This window comes from Lagopus leucura, unplaced genomic scaffold, assembly GCF_019238085.1.
Source record: "Lagopus leucura isolate 7727_CA_CO unplaced genomic scaffold, USGS_WTPT01 Super-Scaffold_100022, whole genome shotgun sequence".
Taxonomy (NCBI): domain Eukaryota; kingdom Metazoa; phylum Chordata; class Aves; order Galliformes; family Phasianidae; genus Lagopus; species Lagopus leucura.
Genome location: NW_024962275.1, coordinates 3,298,053 through 3,316,943, shown reverse-complemented (window position 1 = coordinate 3,316,943; position 18,891 = coordinate 3,298,053). Strand labels below are relative to the sequence as shown.

At 51.4% G+C, this 18,891-nt stretch overlaps 1 protein-coding gene across 3 annotated transcripts in view; it reads right to left on the bottom strand.

Moving 5' to 3' along the window:
- VAV2 (vav guanine nucleotide exchange factor 2) overlaps nucleotides 1-18,628 on the bottom strand; it is a 99,673-nt gene extending 81,045 nt beyond the window's left edge. For 2 of the 3 annotated variants that reach the window (XM_042878787.1, XM_042878789.1), the window contains exon 1: nucleotides 18,161-18,628. In XM_042878787.1, the coding sequence (XP_042734721.1) occupies nucleotides 18,161-18,364 (204 nt within the window). In that variant the 5' untranslated portion in view covers nucleotides 18,365-18,628. The remainder of the gene's footprint in view (nucleotides 1-18,160) is intronic. The other variant, XM_042878788.1, reaches the window with a different exon arrangement.
- Nucleotides 18,629-18,891: the final 263 nt, after the last annotated feature.

Here is an 18,891-nt window from a genome sequence, read left to right as displayed (position 1 = left end):
AGCCAGCGCTGTAAGAGCTGCAGAAGCCCAACCTGTTGCATCCTATGGGGGCTCTGCTGACCCCAAACCCTCAGGGGCTGCTGCAGGCTGAGCCAGCAAGCTCACTTCACCCACTACACGTGTTCCTTCAGAGAAAAGTGAGCAATATCCAGAACAAAACCCCCATCAGGTGTCTGATGAACCCAAGATGACAACGCAGGGCTGGAGGAGGGAACGGGGTAATGCCTTGTGGTTTAGGGTAAGGGAATGAAAACACAATCTTTACATCCTAAGGGGCCACGTTCTGACGGCATCCATGACCTTCCCTGAGCTTGGAGGGAAGCTGAGCCATCCCTGGCAGCAGGGCCAGGAAGGTTTGCTGTGAGCATGCCAGGGAGCCGGCAGAGCCGCGCTGCCACTGCGATGCACAGGGGCTGTAAATGGGCGGAAGGAAGCTGTGACTTCCCAAAGAAAGCAGCTGGCCGCAGCCGGGGACAGCATTTCCCCTCTTTGTGAAGTCCTCCCGGGTCTGCAGGCAAAGGTCCCAAGGGGAAAGCCAGCATAGCAGAGGGAAGGGAAAGGCTTCACCCAACTGCTCCAGCCTTTCTATCAGAGGTGGTTGCACATCTGCCTTTCTCAGCCCACACAACCCCAGGGCTGCCAAAACCCATCAAATGCAACAAGAGCAGCCAGGGTGCAAACCCACCACGCTGAAACCTTGGCACTGAGGATTTGGAAAACCTTACTTCAGTTCTCCATGCTGATTATACTCCAGAGATGGATCTTGTAGGGTGTCTTTAAGGAAGAAATTTGCAAAGGAATAAGCACAAGCTCTGGGAAAAGAAGATGGGCCTGATCCTTTCTGAAGGTGTAAGTCTTCACCAGCTCTGAGAGAGGGAAATTCTGGGTGAAGGACAGCACAGCTTTGAGGAACCTGCCACATTCTTAGTGTTAGGAAAGTGAGGAAGCAGCACTGTTTGCTAAATAGAAGAGGATTTGCATCCCTACTCATCCTGGAAAAACCTGGGCTGACAAATGCCCTTGGGTTATCCCAAATCAGCACTTGGTCCATGAAAACTCCTCCCTGGCTGCTTTTGTGCTGCATGGCAGGACCAGCCTGGACAGCAGCAGCGCGCTATGCCTTCGTGGACTGGGACAGACCTGCATCCTTATCCACAGCCCTTAGAGACCAAACACAAAAAGGCTTCTTTCAGCCTCTCCCACACAAGAGCAGCACTGGGCTGCCTCTGAGGCACATTAGCAGCACACTGCCAAATCCTGGCTTGGACTGAGCGAGACACAAGGTCTGAGGCTGCAGGGGCTCGGAGGCACTGCTCCATCTGCCCATGTCTGTCACCCTTAGCAGAGTCCCCTGCTGCACTCATTAAGCCCAGCTCATTTCTCCTCTTGCTGGAAGAGGCACAGCTCCATCAGGGAGGTCAGTTCCAGGAGTAAACAGGAATCATTCGGCTTTTTGCTCTTGACATGAAGAACTAAGCTCGCATTTGCCTCACCAGGGCTCATGCTTCATCATGCATGAAACACAACCATAGGTAAAAATATATATATATATATATATTATTGTAGCTGATCAAGAAATCAGACTCCTTCCCACGCACTGAGCTTGCAGCAAAGAAAATTCAAAACATTCTGGCCAGCAGCTTTAGGACAGGGCTTGTCCCAACCGTGACAATCAAATTGTAACGCAGAATCCAGCTGCTGTTAAAGAAAACGGGTAATTACGTAACTGTATATAGGGTTACACCAGAATGATATGCTTACACAGAACTTTCCAAGCAGTCATTGTTTTTCTGCTCTTTGGGATGGGTGAGGAATTGGGCCGTGATGAACTCTTGACAGGACAGAGATGAGAACAGCTCTGCTATGCCCTGAGAGGAGCAACGGCAGCCAAGTGGGGAAATCAGCCCTTGTCACGTCAAGCACTGGGGCCAGAGCTGTGAGAGGGAACCCCGGGCAGGAGCTGCGAGTCTGGGCTGGCTCATAAAACACGCAGAAAACCTTTATTCTGTTTAAAACCAAGATGCTGAATAGAGAAGCTTTGACTTTAGAAACATACCGTGGGGTAGGAGCTGCGTTAGATGCCTGTAATACCTGACTGCAACATCGTTTCTGCTATGCGGACTACCGTGAAATAATAACCAAATCTGCACATTGAATTCAAGACCTTTGTATCAACTTTATGAGTTCCATCTGAGCCCAATCCTATGTGCCCACTGCTATCTTGGCCCACCCTCAGCTGACGGTGCAGCCATTTGGGGCAGGCCTGCTCCCAGCTCGAGGCACACATCTGTCTCGCTGCAGATGCTGCACGCTTTTGGTTTAAAGCCCCCTAGGAAATCTTATTTCAAAAGCTCTGATATCAGACCAGTGGCATGCAATCTTTCAACATCCAGCAGACTTTTCTGGCAAGAGCTTTGTACGAGCTGCCATTGCGTTATTCAAGCATCATTTCTCCACGCAGGCGTGATTTGGGGTGATCCGTTTCCAATTAGACTTGCTTCCCCTTCACAAAGCCTCAGAAATTACAACCAAATGTGTTGTTTTCCTCCCTGCAAGAAGTGCCAGGTTACCTGCCAGGAATCAGAGGTGCTGAACAAACCCATCTCCCGACGCAATTCATCCCACTGAGCCAAAGCAGCACAGCGCACACAGGGAAAGTGCGATTGAAAAGCAAGAACACAGCCATGAGAAATATTTATAACCCTGCATTTGTTGCAGCTTTTACCTTTTAAATCGCTGATGGAGGGCATAATGGCATGGAACAATTGGAAAATCCTGTCATTTCAATACAAGCGTCAGCAAGAAATCTTAGAAATTGGATACGCAGCAAAGGCTGTTCTGGGTACCTCCAGGATGGCAATGCTGGGGGGCTGAAAGGCTTTAATGGATCGTGATTTGTCCAGTCTTGCTGCTGCCTGACAAGATCCAGAGATCACGGTTCAGCATCAACATCAGTGCTGAAGCACAGGAAGCCCTGGTTTGCCCTGGCAGAATAGAAGACAACTTGCTGGGCTTTGCCCAAGCCCACATTTACCTGTGTGTCCTTGCTAAAATCAGGCTGCCAACCCTCTGCCAGTGGGCTCAGTGAGAAACTGCTCCTAAGTGACACCCTGGGGACTGGGATGGCATTATTGGAAGCAGACAACAAACAGTCCAAAAACTGAGCTTAATGACACCGGGTAATGATGCTGAAAGATATCCCCCAGCTTCTTCTTCAACAAGTAATTAAAACCAGAGCCCTACTCTTCACATTGCAGATGGCTGATGCAGACCTGCATATGAGATTAGGCTGTACCGTGCAAGATTAAGCTCACAATGTGCTTTTAATGGGCCTCTGGATGTTTCTCTGATCGTGGTGGCACATGGGAGCTGCACGCAGCAGCCAGAGCACCTCTGGCTTCACACGTTCTGCTGCTGTTTGCTTGTGGCTCAGCTTTTGCTTTGGACATTCACCAGACACACAGCCTACTGCGTTACACTCATCTTTAAGGACAAGAGGGGAGACCCAAGGGATGCCAGCCTCACCTCAGAGCCACAGTGTGTCCCATTGGGATCTCTTCTGTGAAGACCAGAAAGTAAATCAGGAGCAGGCAGCACGCATTTAGCACAGCAAGCTTTGCTTGTCCAACTCAATTGCTTTCTATAAAGCAACAGACATCAAGACAGATGTAGCTTGGAGCACTTATGCAATCAATGTGCTTTGCCTTCACGGAGGTCTCTGCCACCACCTCCCTCTGTATAAGGAACCATAGCCACGTGTCCTTTGGCCACATCCATTAAAACAGGGCAAGCTGCTGACAAAGTGCCCATTTCACAGTGTGAAGGGACAGTGGGAAAGGAGAGCGACCAGCTGGGATGAAGGCCCTGCATTTCAGCTCCTCCTCCCTGCAGAGAGGGTCAGAAAACATTCAACATTCAAAAGAAGAGTTCCAAGTCTTAAAACACAGCTCAGTTCTCAGAACTGCCCAGGCATCAGTAGAAGCCTTCCATGAGTCTTCAATTTGAGCAGGCTTGCGATTCAGCCTCCAAATCCTACTTGGCTCTCTCCTCATGGCTCCAAATGCATTTCTCTATATGAGGGAAAGGAAAACCATCCACAAATGCAGGCGTTAGCACTGTTTCTCTTAGTGCACAAAGCGCACTTTGTGATTTGCATTCAGGGTATCAGTTCCTCACCCCTCAACACTGCAAGGAAATTAATTAACCGAATAGCAACGGTAAGTCTCATAAAGCTTGGGAGGCCCAGATGGGAAAGCTGAAGGTTAAAAATCCCATTTGATACATATGTGAGGTACAAATTAAGATGAACTTCAACCAGGTGAAGGATGGGGAGCCCACTGCCATCGCTGTGATGATGGGTTGTGGAGGTTCTTATTTAAGAAGCCGGGCTTTGTGCACTGCTATCCCAATGAATTTGGACACTCTACTGTGTCTGTCCTGTTTTTTTTATTTTGCTTTTCATTGCAAGAGTGAAAGGTTTGAAGTTTAACTACTCTGAGCTAAGCTAAAGGCCCCTAAATCCACCAAACCCAAGGACTCAGAGATGCCATAGCTGTGATTTGACCCCACACTGATCACTTGCACGAGGCTTTTTCCAGGCAAGGAGAGGACAAGCGCCACTGAAGCCCAGCATTACAGCTTCTCAGTTACCCCCGTTTGCACCACGGGAAGAAAACACACTACTAAAAAGAAAAAAAAAAGAGACAGAGCAATCACTTTCCATTTCCAGTTATTTTTGCAAAGTGGGATTTAACGAGAGACTCCGGCCAAAATTAATGCTGCGCTGTGAAGTTTCCCCAAAGCGTGAAACGATTCAGTGCCAAAACGAACTGAAGGCATCTTCATGCAGTGACTGAGCGCTGAAGGTTTCAAAGGAGTGTTTGTATCGAGCGCCAGCCATCACAGCACATGCTCCAGGCATGGAGCTGGGCACATCCCCATCCATGACCTTTCATCCGGGGGAGTCCTAAAACGAAGGAAACAGTGGGGAGCTTTGTGCCCAACCCAATGTGCTCCGTGTGTGATGAAAACAGAAGGTAAACCATCGGTAAAGCTGCTGAAAAAAAGTTGATGCCTGGCTTGAAAGAACCGGCAATGAGAACAGAGCCCACAGATTATGGGAAATAAGGCTCTAGATATTTCTGTTGTTCATTATATTAATACACTGGGGATACAACAAGATCAACACCACTTTCTCATCCGATACCTGTCTTGCTCTTTCCAGCCTGTAACACTTGCCTCTCTGCCGCATCAGCACAACAGTATTCAGTGCTGGCATCAACAAGGCTAGAGGTGGGTTTAGAAACCTCACCTACGTTTAAAAAAAGGGATCTGAAAGTTGCAGAAATCCAGCACCTTGCAATCAGCCCAGCAAATGCCCTGCCCTGATATTTATCCTAGGTGGAAACACCTGGGAGAGGTGAAGTTCATAGAATGGCCTGGATTGAAAAGGATCACAATGATTTCTAGTTTCAACCCCCCTGCTATGTGCAGGGTTGCCAACCATGAGAAGACCAGGCTGCCCAGAGCTCTGCCCTTCTTGCTTAAAGTCTCCAATGCTTTTGGCCACGCAGCTTAAAGCTTTGACTTAGCACACAAGGGGAGTCCTCCATTGGGTATGGTGGGGTGGGTGGATGCTCAGACTAGGTGATCCTGGTGGTCTTTCCCAAACCCACTGATACTGTGACAACCCGTGCTATCAAAGATGTATGGTAGCCTACCACAAAGAAACTGTTTAAATATTTCAGTAGAAAAGCAGACACTTGGGATGCTTCAATTTACACTCATTTAAGAAAAGAAAGAAAAAAAGTTAACTGGAATTTGTGAGCTGTGAAGAGCCAGCTATGCTCAGAAGCCTCCTCTCCCCATCCCTGCATGGACCTGGTGCACTCACACGCAGGTGCTCCACTAGGACAAGCATTTCCCCTGAAAGCAGAATTTAATGATGTATTTACCAGCCAGACAGCAACAGTTACAGCAGACAGCCCACACGAGCACAGCTTACTCTCCTAATTGGAATATCTAAAATAAACTCTGTAGAAGGGCGTAATTGCATCTGCAGAGCGGAGTGCGTTAGGGATGGGTTCGTTTTGCTGTGCTGGTCTAATTAATTTGGTACGAGTGGAGAAGGGAGATGAGACCCTGGGGACTTGTTGGGCCGGACCGCTAATGCTTCAGCAGAAGGGGCAGGGAAGTGGGGAGCAGCATCTGAGCCCGGCACAGCCATTAACCCTCGCTCCTCCCAGAGCCATCCACCCCACTTCACAGCACTGGAAATGGGCAGGACGCAGAAGGACAACGCTCAGAGCTTCAAATGGGAGCGGGTCGATACATCTGGATAGGCAGTGGCCCTAAAAGAATACAAAAAGCCCAGTGACCTGCAAATTAAAGTTACTTTATTGACGTGGCTAAGTGTCACCATGCCGTTAAATGCAGCCTGCTTGTCCATTTTGGACAGCAACCCTCTGCTATTTTCCTGGAGCCACCCAATATGAACTCATTTCCACTATTTAGGCTGCATACAACTAATGAAAAGTTATCTTCTGCTTTAAATTAATCCTCTTAGCAACTGCTTCCATCAACACACTGAGAACTCAACCAGACCGTGCATAGGCAGAGCAAACGTTACAGCAGAAGGGATGTGCTGCTCAGGGGCTGTGCTCATGCAGAAGATGTCACCATTTCCTTCCAAATTGGCTGCACACTGAGCTGCGACACCGGCCTCACCCTGTACACACTTCACCTCCAAACCCTCCTTTTGCACAGCACAAGAACAAGTGTACTGATTTGTGTGAGGCACTGGCACAGGTTGCCCAAGGAGGCTGTGGATGCCCCATCCCTGCAGGCATTCAAAGCCAGGCTGGATGTGGCTCTGGGCAGCCTGGGCTGCTGGTTGGTGACCTGCACACAGCAGGGGGTTGGAACTGGACGAGCATTGTGCTCCTTTCCAACCCAGGCCATTCTATGATTTTATGATAAAACACACTGAGCTCTGCACAACCCCGAGCAGAAGTCATTAGGAGTGCTGAGCAGCCAACGAGATGCTTTTTAGATTTTCTGCAGCAAACATTAAGACGGGTCCAGCTCCTGTTAAAATCACTACAGCACACATTAGGCTGAGCTGTTAGGAATAAATCGCTCCTCCGCACACCGCAATTGAGACTTTGCAGAATTGGAGACTACAGAGTATTTTACATGGCCATAAACACCAGGGGAAATAAAGCATCTCTCTGAGGTGCAGCTTCCAAAGCAAAAAGCTCTTATTCAAAGCAGCACTTCCTTGAGCTCCAGAGAGGAGCGGCTCTCCGACTGCTGATGTCTTTTAGGGAGGGGAGAATAAAGAACATTCCACACAAAGTCATCATGGCTTCTGGCTGCATTCAAGAAGCAAAACGCAACCCTTTACTAATAAAGAAAACTAGCACTATGAAGATTATTCCCCCCCCTCAGGACTCAGGGAGTGAGCAGCATCTGGTTGATGGAGACCTGCGGGCCTCACGGAGGGGAAGCAAGCCCTCAGAGGCAAATGCAGTTTTAGCTTTCCCAGGAACAGAAGGGCCTTCACAGAGCCCTTCCATCTTCTGCTTTGGGACTTTTATTTTTGGACCCAAATGGACCACCCTACACAGCCTGCAGATCCCAAACACTACAAGCAAACAGCGACATCTGTAATCGCCTGCTCTTTTTTAGAGTCCTTGCAACCATCTGGCAGAACCAAGTCCTTCCTATTGCTGTTTCTGCTTTTATTTACAGGCAGGAGGGGAAGAAAATTGGCAAAGGAAAGCTGCCATTCACAGCAGGAAAAGCGGAACCACAACAGCCAGAGGACCCAAGGAGAAAAATAAAGGACGTACACATCCCCTACATCCTCCCTACCCGAGTCTGAGGGCACTATAAGGACTTCAGCAGAACTCAGAGCCCAGAACGGAGCCACTGAGAGGATGCTCACAGCACCAAGCAGGGCTCACACAGCCCTAACAAAGTGCTGCAAGCAAGAAGCAGCTCCACGTGTATTCTCCAGAGCAACAAAGCCCGATGCTCTGACAGAGACAAACCCAAGCAGTGATTAATGTTACCTCCAGCACAAAGACAAGTTAAACACCCCTTTGTGCAGAGGCACCTGCAGGGAGCTCCTCCTGCATGGCACTAGTGGAGCCGTACAAATAACAGTGCTGAGCGGCTGTATGACAGGTTTGTACAGAGCAACAACACTACCCAGTACCTCATCTTTATCTTCAGGGATCTTCACAGCCTGCACTGTCATTAGGAGAACTGCCTGGGAAGAAATCGAGGTGGATTCGAGCAGTTCCTCCTTTCCCACTTGGCACAGCACAGCTTTCCTCCTAAGCAATAATGCCGTTCGCTCCTTCAGCTTTATTTTGGTGGATCCCCATGCTGAAGGCAGCCCCCCACCTCCACCCTTTAAGTTATCTCACAAGGAAGGGGGGGATGCAGGACACCACCCGCTTGTTGTTTGCCAATATTCCGCTTTATACATTTTAAACCTTGCTTATTTTAACTTTGCTTTCAAGTTTACAAGACTGCAGAGAGCACTTGAGTTGCGTTTCTACGCATTTCCCCAAAGCAGAGATGGCAACGCCTGTTTGTCTGCCTTCCCTTAAGGAAGAATTAAATCCTCGCATCACAGAACTTCAGGGTCCGAGTCTTCTGGAAATACACCAGGGAAATAAAGCCACAGAAATGGGGTTTAATGGCCAGCATGGAGCCAGTCCTCAATGCAAAGTTATTGGCAAAGAGCAGCACCAAGAGACATGGCACCATAGGAGCTTCAGAGGAGCCAGAAGGACTCCAGGTTTTGGCTGAAGCACCAGAACATGGGGCACTTCAATTTAGAATTTCCATCAGAAGCCCATATTGTGGCATTGTCCTTCTCCACTGCAAAGGAGCAGATTCTGCTCATGCTGCCAAAACCACCAGGAAACATGAAAATGCAATGAGGCATCATCTTCCATCAAGAAATTCCGTTTTTTTTTTTTCCTATAGAGATTCTCTCCCACCCTGGCAGCTGTATGCTAATTTCCCCTCAACACTGCTTTATTATCACTCGGAACAGATGTTGCAGCTGCTCCAAAATGCAGAGGTGACAAAACCCATTAACCCAGCCCAGCAGCCAGGCTGGGCAGTGAGCAGCTGTGATGGGGAGGAGCTCACATCCATCCCACTCCTCCACCAAACACCAACAACGGATCAGAACCAAAAACCCACCAGCAGGAACACCCACAGATGTCACCACGGATGGACGCAATGCCATTCATCAATTTGGCCCCAAACTGAAAGAAATCAGCTTTACAACTTGGGCCCAAACATGGATGGATTGACCTGTTGAGTGGGTGCCCAGCTTTGGGCACGTGCAGATGAAATCCCTTCCACTGTAGCCCAGAAAGGTTTAGCCTTCCCCACGGAGTTGATTTCCCCCGTGCAACTCCTGGAGTAATTAGTGCCAGAATCTGTTTATGACCTTTGCATAAATTGTTCTTTTCTGAAGGGAAAGCTGTTAAACACGTTAGCAAACATAATTAAAGAGGGAAAGCGGGGGTGGGGGAGCACAAAGATCTGGAATTAAATCTGTCTAATTAGAAATGCTTATTGTGACAACCTGGCTAAGGAAAACCCTCTCAAGCAGACACTGCAGCTCCATTAAAGCTTCCTCATAATGCCTTACAAGATTATCAGGCTGCCCAGACAAGGAGAACCACCTCTAACCTTTGTCACTCATAAGAAAAGCATCGAGGCGTTCCCCAGTGCGGACAAAGCTCTGTGACGTGAACCCACACATGATGAGGCTGCAAAACCTTACAAAGAGCAGAGCACAGCCTCCCTACAACCCCAGCGGCCTTTCCCAGCCTTATCACAGCCTCATCTCTCCTCCTTCACGGCCTTCGACCGCAGTTGCTGCTCATGCTGCAAGAAACGTGCTTTGCTATCAGGTGATGGGAATGTTTAACCACCCTCAGACCAAGTTCCCAGCAGGGAGATGCTGACTGGATGATGCACAGAGGTGCCACGCAAAGCGCTGGGAAGCAGTGGTGATGGAGCCCATTAATTACACAGCAATGCACAGTATTACACAGAAAATCTGCATTACACAGAATATTTGCACAAATGCAGGGCATGCTGCTGGGCCTCCAACTGGTTTCCCAATTAGGAGATGACCCACGCAGAGAGCTATGGGGTGAATCATGGGGATGATGAGCAGGGCCAGCTTGCTGCATGACCGCTCCCCTGGGAGCAGCACCTCCTGGCACCCGGTGCTGTGACCCCACAAACCTCAGTGCAATGCTTGCATTTCACATCCTGCAACCTAACACGGGAAAATCCTCTTGGAGGAGCCTCGCTGCACATCCAGCCCTCTGGGTGCTCCCTGCTGCCAGCACTGGAGCCAGAGCTGAGCACAACAAGCAAAGAACGGTGCGCAAGGAAAGCCCTGCTCCTCCCTGGCAGCCCAAAAGAACAGCTCAAAGCTCTGCAGCACGGATAGAGAAGTGGAAGCTGGGCTATAAAATCAAAGCGGGAAGCCCCTCAAAGCAACATCCTGGGTTTACTATAGATTTTATTTGCTGTTGAAAGTCACAATTCCCCCACAGGTCTCCAAGACGAGAGTTGTTTGTTTTTGTCCTCCTGAGGCACACCAGCAGCTTTCTTGGAAGATCACTGATGTGTACAAGGGCTTCCCAAAGCACGTTGGCTCTCAGTAGGCACACAAGGCTGCCCCAGGTATCAGACACATTGCCTGTCCTGGGGAACCACCAGGCTGTGTGTGTGGGTTTGAGACACAATTGCTCTCCACAAACACATAACAAAATATAAACATACAGCTACATTCACAAGTATCTTCCCCACTCATGTTGCTTCTGCCAGAGGTGAACCCTGCCTTGGAAACCCTGTAAGGCAAACCTATACCCTTCCATGAATGCAGTCGCTCCTGCACACACTACACGTATCTGATAAACTCAACACAAGCAAACTGCCTTTCCTAGAAAGCAACCCAGTCTCTAAAGCACGTCTCAGATCAAAGCAGTCTGCTGATGCTCAGTGAGGGCACTGCCTGACCCTCACAGCACTGCAACGGTGTTTCCCAGAGCGACTGAGCAGCATCCCCCATCTGTGAGCCCCAGAGCAAGGCTGATGTGTGCTCAAGGCTCGGGCATTTTTTTTCCTCCCTCCCATGGGGCCAAATGCTTTTGTCATGCACATGGAGTCGAGCAGATTTCACAGACAATTCCGTGTTTGCAGCACAAACACAAATCACTCCTCCTGCTCCTCCCCTTCTCGGTCTGCTCTGCTCCCTGCCCACTCCCTTTCAAATACCAGATGTTCCATTTAGCAGTAAGCTACCATAAAACACAGCAAAAGATATGAATGCTATAAAAAGGCCAATTTACTCCCCCCCCTCCACCAGCGTTGAAGCACAGGGCTTGAAGAGAAAGAGCAAATTTCCTCTAGAGGAACTTTTCCACCTCCCCCATTGATCAAGGCAGAGCTGGCAGCGTGAGCTGAGGTGTGAACCCCCCCCACCCCACAGACACCACCCCGCTGTCATCGCATCCTGCACAGCTGTCAACATCTGCATCACTGCACCAGGTTCAGCCCCAGGTCAGCTGTCAGCACGGGTTCACGCTGCTCCCGACACAGGCATCCAAGGCACCGCACAACCAGAGGTGCTCCCAACGTCCGGCAGACCTGGCAAATTCAAACCTGAGATGTCAAGTGGTGTCACAGCAAATAAAGGCTGATTTCCAAGTGGGTCTCTACCGCAGGCAATGCTCTGCTCCATCACAACACCCATGAGCCAGACCCAAAGAGCGAGTCAGGATATGAGTCAGGCTGGTGGCTTTCCAAGGAGGCGAAGGAGGACCTTCCAGCTGGATGCTGGCTGCCCAGAAAGGGCAGTCCCCCGAGTTAGGAAACAACAAGAGCAGATCCTGCGTTATCTCCTGCCACCCAAGCGACAACGTGCAGAAGGGCGGAAGGAAGACAGTGGGAAGGCTGCAGCCTTTGTTTGGTGACGGAAAGGCTTCCAGCCATTCCAGCCATCACATGGAAGGGAATAACACTGGACAATGAGGATGTGGCAAGATGTGCTCTGCAGGGCTTTTTAGACAGCCCAGGAATCTTGGTGGCTGACACAGCACTCTGCGGTGACTTCTGCTACAGATCTGCAAAGCGACCCATCTGCACCCAGATTTGTCCAGTGTCCTTGATGAGTCATTCAGAATTTTGTCAGAGCACAAACACCTTCTGACACAAGGAAATAAGAAAGAAAAGGCTCAGATGTTTCACTCATCTTAAGGGCTTCACAGGGATAAACCCAAACGGTTACACCCCGGCTAAACCTTCCTGCTAACAAGGAGGAGACCCATCAGGTTGCACTCAGCCAAAATGGTCTGGATTCACATCCCCAGGAGGAATATCAGCAGAATATTCATAGAACGTAACCAGAAACAGGAAAGGTGCCTGCAGCAGCTTAACTCCTCAACAGCCCCACACCCAACAGCAAAAAAATCACAGCTCTAGGGAGAGGCTTGCTACCCACACAAAGTGCCCGTGCTCACAGGGCTCAGCAGCTGCAGGGCCACTGATAAACTCAAGCTACATGAAACTCGTCCCCACCTCCCAACCCCAACAGCAACTGCTGCAGCAGCAAAGCTTTGCTGCACACACAGCTCTGTGCTCTGCTGGCTGCTTTGGCAGAGCTCTGCTTGGCCCCTTGCAGAGCTCACAGAGGGCGGAGGACAAACGCAGCCGCTCCTTGGGTTGCATCATTGGATGGAACACAACATTGAGCTGCAACCAAAGAAAACAGGAGGGAAGGGGGGGAGAAAAAAAAAGTGTAAAAAGTCATTTTTATTAGAAACAGAGCTTTTCCGGGCTGCCCTGTTCTTGATAGGGAAACGCAACGCTGGGAAAAGTCATTTAATTAACAGTGGGTTTGAAAGTTGTGAAAACTCTCATTTTTATTAGCAGTTGCCCTGAGACAGGAAGAAAGCCTTTCCTTCTCCTTAGGAAAACAACTTCAGATAAAGCAGAATCCTGGGGATGCAGAGTACAGGTGCACAGGGTTGGAGCTGAGCAGGGAAGCTGCGCTCACTGCTGTGCTTTCAGCTTGTTTCTGGTGAAGGATGCAACTGAGGGCCAAGACTGCACGAGGGAGGAAGAAAGCAGTCATGCAGCTGTAGGAAGGTGCGTCCACGCTCAAAATAAATAACTAACAATGAAAACAGAGCTGCGGGATCAGCATAGTTTGAGAGAATCCCTCGGGAGGGCTCAGCTCAGAGGAATTTGAGTGGAGAAGTACGGCAGCACGAGGGCTGCAACGCCGCGCTGAGAAAAGAGCTCTGTCTCTTTAAGAATGGACAAAGCAGCAGATCAACAATTCGCCCTGGGGTCAGTCTGAAGCAACATTTCTGTCCCAGCCAAGAGCTCGGCTCCGTCTGGCCGCGGAGGAGCAGAAGGAAGCATCGGGTCTGCAGAACCCAGGAGGTGATGCTCAGCCTCCCAGGGCTGCACAGCCATTCCTCTCAGCACAGTGTAACCCTGGTGCACACCTGGCCTGGTCCAGCAAAAGCCTCAAATCCTGCAGCCTAATCTCTCACTCAAGCACTGGGACCAGACAGAGCCAAGCAGCTCAGTATCACTACTGCAGAACAGCAGTTTATCTCCTGCAGGAACCAAGCACCACGATGTCTGTTGCCTGGCGGTACCCCAGCCCAATGGGACACCACCAAGGTTGCAGAAATGAAGCAATTCTTGCAGCTCATCAGCCTGCTGTTGAGAGAAGGGGCAGCTTCCAAGCTTGGTCCCAAATGGAATAGTGACAGAACAGCCTGAGTTTTGGGGCTTTGTGTTTTTCGAGGCAACTATTCACAAGATTGCTCCTGCACTGTATTGAAGGCAGGTATTTAACTCTCATCTATCATTCAACAGGGGGAAAAAAAACATCCTCACTGCTTTTTATGCTCCTTGGCACTGCCTGCAGGATCCATCCAACACCTTCAGTCACCTCCTACCCCAGCAGAGCACACAGGAGCCTTCAGCCTCAGGTCACATCATACCTCATCACCTCAGCCAGCAGAGAAAGAGGGCACTGCCTCCAGCTCCAGCGAGCTTTCAGGGTGCTCTCTAACGTTTGCTCCCAGTGATGCTACAGGAAGATGGGAAGGCAAACTGCAGCGGGTTCCTATTTGCAAGGCACTCCTGAGTTCAGCCCTACAAAACAGAGCACCTTTTTTCCCCCCCCCCCCCCCTTTTGTAAAGCTCAGCACATCCACACGGGAAGTCAGTGAGACACAGTAAACAGTGATCTGTAATGAGGCCATTTTTTATAGCTGCTTTTGGAACAGAACTCAACTTCAAGAAGCAGAGAGTAAATAAAAAGCAAGGGGACCTGAGCGGGGTAAATTGGAGCTGCTACAGAGCAGTGGAGAGATGGAGAGCAGGAGGTGAGAGGGGTCAGCCTCCCTCTGCCGAGGAAATCACCGCCTGGGAGCACAGATACACTGTCCTATAGGGGAACTGCTCTCCTATATGCAGGAAAGCATATGCTCTCCTATACGCATTCCCAGCACACCAGGCTGGCTCTGTCTGTGCCATGGTGCTGGGTACAGCCTCAGAGCCGGACTGCGCTCAACCACCTGCCAGCTCCTGTAACACTGCATTCAAGTTAACTGCTGTCAGGACTCATTGAAGCAATTACAGCCATCATAGTTACAAAGCCTCCAAGTGGCACTGAAGTCCCAAAGCCTCCTGAGTAATTGCTGCACAACATACGCCGGCGCTCTCCCATCTTCCTTGTACCTGGGGGAGGCATTCGGAACAAACCACCTGCTCCCAGTGGCACAGCGAATGACTGCCTACATCACCAGCAAGTGGGACTCTGATCCCAAATTATTCCCATCTCTCAGAGGACCGGCAGCCTTGCAGCTCAGGCAGGTGTGCAGCATCACAGCACTGCTGTACGACGCAGCAGCTGAGGCACGGGGCCAATTACGTTTGCTGCATCTCCGTCTCGGGAGCCCTAATAAGGCACTGCAGACTGAGATGGATTATCCACAAAGAGATGTCAATATGCAACAAATAAAAACCCTTAATGAGCTGACCATTGCTGTCAAGCTGATGTCTGTGTGCACAGATGCACCCATCAGACGTGCGGTTGCTTAATTTCAAGTATCCAGGAGATAGAATCACTGAGGTTGGACGAGAGCTCTGCAATCCTCAAGCCCAACCCGTCCCACTGCCCACGTCCCCCAGTGCCACATCCACGGCCCTCTCATGGAGGATTAGTTTTATCCAAGGAGAATGCAAATTAAAAAGAAAAAAAAAAATCAATCTGCAATCTTCCCTGAACAGCCTCATATATAAAATAAACAGCCTCACCATGCTGAATGCAAGCAGAAAGTCGTTCCATTTGTATTTGGCCCGAGTCTTAACCGAGTGATGATTCAAAGCTAATTATTGATGGAAATCTCGAGCTCGCAGCTCTCCATCTCACAAAGAGAGCACAGGGCAGAGAACAGCTGCCCCAAACCATGACAGGCAATGGGGAGAGCAGCAGGGTGCTGGGCATGGCTTTGAGTAGGAGCAGGGAGGGCAAGCTGGAGGATGCTGCACCCACCCACATTCAGGTATCAAAATGCCTCGCACTGCTCTCAGCCAGCTGGCAAAACTGCTTAAATTGCCCCCAAAATCCAATCACTGTAATCGACGTGGTGATCAATAAGCGCTGAGGGCACGCGCTGCAGCCCCACTCCCACCCTCTCCAGAAACAGCCTCCACACCAAAAGCAATTAGCAGAAATGAAGTTTTACTCCAGGCTCATCAGCAGCAGCCTCACATCTGCCAACTCTCGGAACAGAGTGGGGTTTTAAGGCTTCTTCCTGCTCATTATGTCTCCATAGAGGTTCAGCAACTTCGAGTGGGCAAGCAAACAGGGTCACCCTGTCCTGCCAAGCATCACCAGGGAACCCTGCCTCTGGGATCCAGCAGTAAAAAAAGCAAGCCTGAGGTCACAGCCTCTTTGGGTTTAGCAAATAAATGAGTTAAAGGAACACAGCCTGGTGCCACGGAGGGAGGAACTGCAGCAGCATGGAGTGGGAGCTCAGCAAGGAGGGGACACCAGGCCACCCCTCTGCAGCACAGCGGGACCCCTGCAGCCTCACCCACTGCAGAGCTGAAACCGAACTCCAGCTGCAACAGAACCAAACCAGCAGGGATGGGGGAAGGAAAGAAAACACAGACAGCGTCTGGATCTTTGCTGAGATGGGATTTCACCTCTGGCCTTTGAAGTGGTGCTCACCTCAGGCAAAAAGCTGTTTCTCCTTACGCACCTGCACAGCCCCATTTGATTCACCCAGAAGGAGATGACAGAGCATTGCTGGGTGTTTCAAGTCTGGCACACGTGCCTCCATCCCCTGGCACTTCACATAAATGAAGGAAACTCTCTGCACAAGGCAGGCAGCTGGTGACCCAGCCCAGCCTGTCAGCCTGAACACACGTTTAGCATCCAAAACCACCTCTGAAGTTTGAACACACTCTGTCTTGCACATTCCAGCCTGTGTCTGAACGCATCACTGCTCTTTGACAAAAATCCACACCTCCCTCAGGCTCAGCTCAGCCCGCCCTCCCCCTAAAGCCAACGAAGCACCGGAGTATTGCAGGCAGAAAGCAATGGAGGACAGCAGGGCTTTGAGCTCCCACCTCCGTTGCGGGGCAGGAGCTGCTCTGAGGCCAGCAGGAGCTCCTTCCTAAACTGCTGCTGGGACCTCCCCCAGATCACCGCTGCCATCCCTAATCCTGATGTTACTTCCCCAAGGGCAAGGATTAAACCCAACCTAGGTTCACAGGGCTACAATATTTCCTTGAAAGAACAACCCCAGGTCACGCCATTCAGGGCATGTTTTAACAGAGCTCCCCACACAGCTCCAGTGGGACAGCTTCTATTTGCTCACAACAAGCTGCACAGAAGGCAGTTTGCTCAGTTTGCCCAGAGAACTAAAGGGAAACCCCCAGCATTGCTGCAGCCCAGGAAGAGGCATCATTTCGTGGTATTCACACTGAGCATCAGGCCTGAGCAGCTCCCAGGTGAGCCGTCCTTGGGCACGCAGCTCCCCAACCGCACGCAGCTGTGTGCTGCTGGGAGAGAGGGCAGGACAGCCCCGAAGCAACCTCCCCTTGGCACAGAACTCCAGCACAACAAGGGAGAGGCGCTTGTGGCCCCGCAGCGTGCTTGCGCAGCACAGAGCACAACTCAAGATCACGTTATACATTAGCTTTCAAATACTTGGATAAGCAGAATCTCACGTGCCCTCGCAAGTAGGTAATTCCCCCTCCCTGCTCACCGAAGGATCCTCAGCACAGGGGATTGAGGCTGCGTGGTTTGCTGTTTGCAATCGATTTCGTTTCCCGATTCCCATGCAAATACCACACACAGCTCGAAGTGCAAAAACGCAAACGGAGCATCTGAAGCCAAAACAACCAGAGCCGGTTTGAGGTTCGTCTCCATCAAAACAGTCAAAACCTCGAAACAATTCCAAGGAATGGAATCCTAAAGCTTTACGGTTCCCGTACCTTCGAGTCATGGATGGGAGCTGGGCAGGGGGACGGCGAGAAACGGGAATAGCGATGGGGACAGCAGGGAACGCAGCGAGAAATGGGAAACCGGATGGGAACCACAGCCGGCCCCGGTGCGGGAAGGGGCTGCGGGAAGGGACGGCACTGCGGGGCACCGGGATGTGCGCGGCTGTTATTTTTCATTTTCCTGGGGAAACTTTTGCTCTCAAGGTTAGTTTCCTCCCAAGGCAGCACTGGAGACCGCCGGCTCCTCCAGCGCATCAAAGCCGAATTAATGGCTCGTTAAGAGCCCGGAAAGTAATCACGCAGCCCTCAGCTCTGTTAGTTGCTTTTGTTTCCGGATGATGTAAATACGGGAGAGAAGTTTCCTTCTTTCCCGGGGACGGAACCCCCAGCCCCCACTCCCAGCCCGTTCCCGTGGTCTTCCCGCAGAGGCTGAGCCCCGCGGTCCGGTAGAGGAGGAGGCGATGCAGACATCGGCACAAACCCTCCCCATCCACGCGTGCCACGAAGTTTTTGCACGAACACCACAAAGAGCCCCACAGAACCCCCCGACTCCCTCCTCCCTTCCTACCTGGGACATCTGGGGCCTGAAGTTGATGTCCTTAAGATCGATGGAGCCGGGAGAAAGGTTGTGCAGCAGTTGGCACAACAGCACCCCGTCCCGCAGCGCCTGCGCCAGGTCGAAGACCACCGCCGAGGGCCAAACCACGCGGTGGTTGGGGGGCAAAACTTTGCAGTCGATCAACCACCGCCCGCACTGCCGCCACTCCTCCATGGCCGCGGCCCCACTCTCGGCCTTCCTCCTTCCTCCTCCTCCTCGCCGCTCAGCGAGGGGCTGCTCCGCTCCGAGCCGCCGCGCTACGGCTCCGCTCCATCGCCGCCCGCTGTCCGGGGAAGCATCGCATCGCTCCTCCGAGGAGGAGGAGAAGGAAAGAGGAGGAAGAGGAGGCGGGGGACGGAGCGGAGTTTTCCGGCGAAGGGCTGCCCCTGTGCGGCCCCACTGCCGCGCTCAGCCGCACCGCATCGCCCCGCGGACAAAGGGCCCGCCGCCGCCGCCTAAGTTGCGTCCTGCCCCCAACCCCCCCGCAGGCACCGCCCCGAGGAAAGTTGCGGGGCCCCACCTGCACACAGCACGGCTCGGACCGCCGCCGTACCGGGTGGCAGTTTGCTGCTCCCCCCGCACAGCCCCGCAGCCCCCGCCCCGACGGGAGGAGCTCCCGGACCGCCCCCCCCCGCCCCTTTGTCTGCGGGAGCCCCAGCCGGGCCGGGGGGAGGGCGGTGCGTTGCCGCCTCCGCTCCTTT